Source organism: Limulus polyphemus, unplaced genomic scaffold (genome assembly GCF_000517525.1).
Source record: "Limulus polyphemus unplaced genomic scaffold, Limulus_polyphemus-2.1.2 Scaffold4489, whole genome shotgun sequence".
In the NCBI taxonomy this organism is placed as follows: domain Eukaryota; kingdom Metazoa; phylum Arthropoda; class Merostomata; order Xiphosura; family Limulidae; genus Limulus; species Limulus polyphemus.
Window position 1 is genome coordinate 48428 of NW_013670099.1, and position 7872 is coordinate 56299.

General features: G+C 34.6%; 1 protein-coding gene across 1 annotated transcript in view; it reads right to left on the bottom strand.

The window, feature by feature from the left end:
• Positions 1–7872, bottom strand: part of LOC106471238 (balbiani ring protein 3-like) — a 60126-nt gene that overhangs the window by 46256 nt on the left and 5998 nt on the right. The window contains exon 2 of the mRNA XM_022399862.1: positions 3254–3472. Within this exon, the coding sequence (XP_022255570.1) occupies positions 3254–3335 (82 nt within the window). The 5' untranslated portion in view covers positions 3336–3472. The remainder of the gene's footprint in view (positions 1–3253; positions 3473–7872) is intronic.

Consider the following 7872-nt stretch of genomic DNA (forward strand, 5'->3'; position numbering starts at 1 on the left):
ATAACACACACACACACACAGGTTACACTGCAGGTATAAACACACACAAGTTACACTGCAGGTATAAACACACACACATAAATAAGTACACTTTCAAGTTTGTCTTAGTATGATGTAGAGAGTTTAAAATATTCTTACATAAAATTGAGAATCCTCTCACTTCTATAATGGTACATTAAAGAAAACATGACACTGACTCTCCCATGGAAACGATTTATTGTACATCATATTTATATATTGTACATGATCTATTTATTTCACACTTGGAAAACGTGCTTTTTATAACAACTCTTAAGATATAAACGTTAATAACAGTCGAGTTTGTTTGATTAGAAAATACGCTAAAGGTAGCTGATTAACACTTCCCACCGCCAACTCTTAGGATTTGTTAAACACAGTAGGATTTGTTGTTGCTGTTGTTGTCAAATACAGTTACACAATGGGCAAACTGGGTATCGAAACCCGAATTTTAGCGTTAAAGTTTTTAAATTATCCACTGAACCACTGGGAGTGGGAGCTTGGGATTTGACTGTCATTTTTATAACGCAAACACAGTCCCAAAGTTCAGAGCACGAATTTGTAAACATAGGGCATTTATAGCACTAGAGATAAGATCTTCATATATATAACTGAGAGTGAAGAATGGCGGGTGATTGATTAACACACACACCCTTGCTCATGACACCTCTGTACTGTATCTGTGAAAGCTACTACGATTCAGTGCGTATCTAGTTCGCTTCTCTGATTACAAACCATGCTTTCCTACAAACATAAAACAGTACAGGTGAGCGAATATCCTGTATTTATTTTAAGTACAATTCTAGTGTAACTAACGATATCACAGGAAATGCTATAATAAACCTATCTGAACAAAGCCGGATGGTGGCGCCCATTCCTGGCACTTATTGTTTTAAATAATACATTTTAAAAATTGTATCCTACAAAACGTGAATTGTTTTTAACAAAATATAATAACAGACACTGAAGCATAACGAATACCTTCCCCTCCACCGAGTCATTAGGGCGGTGTAGAGTACGTAAAACATTACAAACAAACAGTATTTAGATGAAGAACTTTTAAACTGCTGACCAAAGAAAATGCAACCAGTCAACAGCACCCTTCACCTATTGTTTGCTGAGACTGACTGTTGCAGTTAAGTGCCATACTGCAGCTAGAACCTAGGATTTTTCGATCCGCAGCCCGGCACGCTAAAAGACAATGCTTTCATAACAGAAATTGTTTTTTGTAATAAATTAATAATTCACAGAAATGATGTTGGAAGTAATATATAAATGCTTAATTAAAAGAGAAGATTGAGAACTGGATATATTCTACTGAAGAAGCTATCACTAAAGGGCATAATTATAAACACAACAAGTAGCCGATCATAAAAAATTTCAGTTGTCAAGTAACATAAACGGTGAAATTCGACTTTAAAGTTAAACAAATAAAATAAAGAACACACACACATGTATAGACATAAACAAACCATAATATACAATAAATATTAATTCGAATAATCATTAATTACATTCTTACCAGTATTTTCCCGTATGACTGCTGCTAGCGCCCTCTATCAGGGAATACAAGACTGAAAATGTTCAAATTTGCCATTTTCGATCAATAATTGTTAGAAAAATATAGTGTGTTTGCTGACGTATTAAAAAACTCCAACCTATATAAGCATTTAAAAGTTTCCATAGTAATATGTTTAATTACGCGATTGGTGCTCAGAATATTACATAAAAATAACATTTAACGTTCATTTGTCAGAAAATTCAAACACAATGTTTGTGTGAATGTGCTTTATAGTCACTATGAGAAAAACCTACACACTGGATAGGTGCGGTGAAAAGAAAGTGTCTTTTGCCACTATTAAGTTCTTCACATTATATAGCCGCACGCTCACGTTGATCAAAGTGTAGATTGAACTGGACATCAGACTTCGAGATTAAACAATTTTCGGAATACTAAGTTTATATATTATCAGAATATACTGCAATAGTTTACGTCTACATTATGTATTTGTTTAATTTCGCGCAAAACTGCTCATCTGCGCTATCGGTCTCTAATTTAAAAGTGACAGATTTAAGGGAAGGTAGCTAGTCAACACCACCCACCGCCAGCTCTAGGACTACTCTTTACCAACGAAAATTAGGATCGACCGTCACAAAAGAACGTCCCATAGCTGAAAGGACGAGCATGTTCAGGGACGAGACTCGAACCCGTGACCAGCAGATTGCGAGTCGAGTGCCCTAATCACCGTCTACATAAACCCTTGTTTTAATACACATTTTTCACGATTATCTATCTTATTCCAAACACTTTGATCACGACTTGAAAACTATTTCTCTCCAACTATGAAATATAATAAGAAACATCCATAACACCCACAGGTAACCATTACTTCTGCAACTAGAGATGTTGTTTCAGTGGAACATTATGCATAGCAGACATAGTAGGCATGGGAACTGCAGCTGCCTGTTGAAGAAAAGGAGACGACGTTTCGGCTTTTTTACTTTTTTTTTTCAGTACTAACAGCTGCCGTCCATTAAAGATCTCAATCCAACTATCAAAGATGTGTATCATGATAGCAACAAAATAAGAACGTTGGACAAAGATTCTCTGTCACGCGCAACAAGTCCGGAGAGGAAACATGCCCGTGAGCCTTATGTCGTAAGCCCGAGTGTTACGTCACAAGGGACGTTCGGGAAAAAGAAAGAAAGAAAAGGTTTTATCCAGCGATGAATTACGTTTTACAAAAATCCGAATTATAGTTCTCACTTTCTGACACTTAACAATATAGAATGATGTATATATTCCACGTTCATGTATTGTCCAAGACAGTTTTTTACGTACGTCGCTCATTGTTTAAGAGGGCGGCTTATCATATAAATGAAAGGCCCTCGATTACTATTTTCTAGACATATCATTTGCTGATGGCGCCCCCATAAATCGCAACAAAACAACAACTATTTTCTAAGATGATGCCTTACTTCGAATACTCCCCCTGGATGAACGCAGCGGATAGCCCGGTGTGGATTTGCGGTAAGAAAACACAAACATAGTTCGAAGAACGTCCTCCACCTCCTTCAAAACGTTCACCATTTAATAAATAAATCATATTTTAATAATCATTTTACAAATGAAGCTACGCTGCAATATTAAAAAAATGAGGGAATGTTTTTTCAAACATGGCAACAGATAATCATCATATTCTTACTTTAAATAAATAATAAAACTGACGGTTACCTGTTCCCGCTTCTTCTCTGTTTCTTTCTGTCTGTACTGACGAGTAAAACAAACACAGGCACAAAATAGTCAATAGATTCATTGTTCCAGAGAGCGTACAACAACACTACTCTCAAACCAAGATACTTCGGCTCTCACCACACCGCACAACAAATAAGTTTTCAATTTTCAGTCTTACACAATTCTTCTGGTTTACATTGACAAATCTTCCAGTGATTCCTAAAAACAAACAAACTTTCAATCACGGTATATTCCAACAACTTATAATTTGTAGTCCACATTATATTAAATTAGTAACTATATATTATTATTTTAAGATAAGTACGATACGCACATTTATGTGCAAGGTCTTTGAAAAAAATTCAGATTTGTTTGTTGTAAGGAATCTTGATTATAACACACTTTAAATATTGAGTAAAACTTTACAAGATTCAAATTACGAGAAGAATGAAAACAAAACACATCAGATCCAATTAGACTGATTACATTTCCAAACAATGTCCACATATCTAAAAATGTTTCTCAAAATGAAGATTGAAGAAAATTTACAGGATTCGTCTCGAGTCACTTACTCTTAAAATCTCCGTGACTACCTAATTTAACCGTGGTTCTTAACTCTTGAAAGTGAAACTTGGGGAATTCCACTCAATGTATTTCAGAAACTGAAACGGAACTTGGACAATGAAATAGGGCACCTCTCCCGCATGCACTGGTCGTATTGTTGAACAGCAACGTCATCAAATAGTGATCCCTCATTTTACTGAACAGCCCGCGTTTTGAGCCTAAACTGACTTATATTTGACCTCTGCCCTCACCATCAAGACTATAACGACCCAGATACAAACGATGACAAGCTGTGGTCATGCGATTTCCTAACTCTAACAGGTTTAAGAACCGGATTTGGCGTGGAAGTCAAGCCGTAACGTGCATTTACGGTTTACTAGGGATTCTCAACAGCCTGTCCAGCGACAAGTCAGAGTGCATGAAATTAACAGCTGATAAAGAAATTCGTTAAACTTCTCCATATTCACTAATTAAAACCGCTATTAGATATCACGATACAGAAATATATTTATATGGAGTTAAATAAAGACACGGTCTTCAAATTATGCGTTCGTATATAATCTGCCCTAATTCGTTCTACTCCTGTAAATATTACTTAGGATATAACTGATCTCTATACTATCGTGTTCTATGTATTACAGTAGTTGCCTAATATGTACACAATAGTTCATAAAAAAAAAAACTAACACCTAGTGAGCAACAAGCTTATTATGTAACAAATCAGGTTTCTATAGTAACTTGCTCTATACTGTTTCTATGTTGCAATATCTATGAAATACGACACATTCTTCAAGCTCCTATTCAAAGTTTCTGGCATCAGTCCTCTCGATAAATTTCCGGTTGTCGTTATGGCATACTTCGCAGTAGGATAAAACACTTGAAAATAATTCATATTGTATCTTCTCACAAGATGGAGGTGATGTGTGCAGCCTGCCTACTGGAGTGTTGAATACGAGATGTAAAGAAACCTAACTCGCCACGAAATTAAATCTGAACTTCAGGCGTCAGAGAAATACGTGTTAAGTATTGTTACATGACGCAACATCGTAAGAATTTTCTTTCTTTTTAGCTGAATTTCGATGTAAGCTTCTATTTTCATTCTATTTAGTATTATAACTTCTTTTTAAAATACAATATCAATACATCCCTCGACTTATTGTTATACCAGCGAAAATAAAATATCAATACAACCCTCGAATTATTGTTATACCAGCGAAAATAAAATATCAATACAACCCTCGATTTATTGTACTATCAGCGAAAATAAAATATCAATACAACCCTCGATTTATTGTTATACCAGAGAAAATACAATATCAATACAACCCTCGATTTATTGTTATACCAGAGAAAATACAATATCAATACAACCCTCGATTTATTGTTATACCAGATAAAATGAAATATCAATACAACCCTCGATTCATTGTTATACCTGAGAAAATGAAATATCAATACAACCCTCGATTCATTGTTATACCTGAGAAAATAAAATATCAATACAGCCCTCGATTTATTGTTATACCAGAGAAAATACAATATCAATACAACCCTCGATTTCTCGTTATACCAGAGAAAATGAAATATCAATACAACCCTCGATTTATTATTCTATCAGCGAAAATAAAATATCAATACAAAGTTCAATTTACTGCTCTATAGACTTTATAAACAGTTTTTCTACTTAGGTATACCACCTATACAGACTTTTTTGTGTGGAAGGGGACTAAATCTAATCTAGACAGACATATTGGGTGGAATTGTTCACGTTCTTATATATTCGTCCATTGTTCTTTGTTCATCACATAAGAGCTAAGAGTTAATATTCAGGTTTGCACACCCACTAAATGTAACAAAATAGTTTATTCTTCATAGTTGTACAAGCATATTTCTTATGCTTGAAAAAACAAACAATAAAGAGAGATGTAACGAAACTGGTCAATATTTTCGCCAGTCAGTTTTGTTTTGATTGTTCTTTGTAATGAGCATCCACTGAAAACTAAACTTTGTGAATAGTTTTACTTTAATTATGTAGATTTCTACATATTTACATAATTAAACCGAAATAATTTATTCAAAAATGTATAACCTATACCGCGAGTACACGGCAAGTGTTAACTTGACATTATTAGTCTTCACCGCTTAAAGCATAAATTACATTTTTATTAACCCTTTAGTTTAAAAGGTTAACAAACGTTACATAAAAGCCTGAAAAAGAGTATAAAGCTGTTATATTACCCGCCTGAAAGAAAAGGAAGCCGGAAACGGTCATGACTTTTGTTTGGACCATGAAATAATTTCACAGTTCAACGAAATAAACCGCTAGGATATGAAATTTTCAGAACACCAGTCCTGCAACTGCATTCAGTCACCATTCTCAGCCCGTCGCCATTGTTACGTCACGGGTGAAGAGACTGGCCTCAAGAGCAATCTCAACCCGGAGATCCTGCCCTACTTACCGTTCAAAGACCATCACCAAAAAGCTGTGCCCACATAGATCTTCTATTAAATCATTATAGCTCTGCCGATCTTCAGAAAGAACAAGTCCTGTTGATATCACTACAGAAACTTCGCTACCATTCACTTTTAGGCTACCCAAAGTAACTGAACTATTTTTTAAACTTAATATTTTTTTCCCGATTCCAGTTATGTTGATGACGCAACAAAAATCATACATTTTCTTATAGTATAAAACTTATTTATAGAACATTTTAACTCCTTTATCAACTTAAAAAAAATCCATCAACAGACGACCTTTGTTGGCACGATAATTTATTCCACTCACGTTACGCTTTCTGCAGGAATATGCCTAATTCTGATACACATTTCTTTAATTCAGCAATACGGTCTAAAGAAAACCTATAATCAACGGTGCCCCGCTCTTGGAGATAATTCAGCAAATTATGGGATTTCCAAGGAAGGAAAAATTGAAGACAAACTATTTTTACACGTCTACTTGATCGATTCAACGCCATCTCTAGTTTATCTTCATAAATACGTTGCTAGTTTAGCGACATGTGATTACAAAATGAAACAGCTTTCAGGAACAGTGAAGTAATTCACACGAGAATGCAAATCCACCATATAGATCATAACCTTGTTTTGTGATAAGAAGATAATCATTTTAAACTGTTAGATAAATCACTTTGTGAACAATCAGGCAACAGCCCATAAACAGGAATCAAGTAAAAAGTACCATCGTAAAGACTTAAAATTTAAACTTGCAAATACAGGCAATAGCTATTTAGTTTTAACCTATACAAATAAATGCAAATTTTGTTGCACTATAAACTGCAAATATGTAAATATATATGTAAAGAATTTGTACATTTAAAGTAAGATATCAAATACAAGTTGCAAATCTCCAAGGGGTCACACTATAGTACGAAGAAAAACTGTTGATTATGTATAGGCCTCACCGGGTGTTAAATTTGTTTGTAGATAGCACAAAGCTACACAATGGGCTACTTGTGTTGTGCCTACCACGGGTATCGAAACCCAGTTTTTAGCGTTATACGTTCACAGACCTGCTGCTGTGCTATAGGGAAGCATACAAGGTGTTAAAATTATAATGTAGGAACATAAATACAGTAGTCTCGTTTTGAGTTTACTTACTGATTAAGTATTATTTTTTTACAAGTTACAGCTTTTACAGTAAGGAAGATTCTATTTTTTGAACAGGTACGATGTTTCGATCACTGGTACGATCATTTTAAAGTACACAAGTTGTAACAGTTAATACTTGTGTACTTGACAATGATCGCACCAGTTGTCGAAACGTCGTACCTATTCTAAGAAATAATATTTTTTTTTACTGTAAAAGCTGTAACTTGTAATAAAGATATATCGGTCTCACAAAGTGTTAAGAATATTATGTAGGAACATAAGAAACCATAGAGATGCAAAAAAACATTCTGTTGATGAGTATTGGCCTCACTTGTTCTTATGTATACTGTATTTTTCGGAATTATAAAAGCACCCTTATTTTGAAGACAAAGTTTTGGGGAAGAAAAAGCTACAGTCGCATTTGAAAGCTTTTATTGAACAAAAATCCA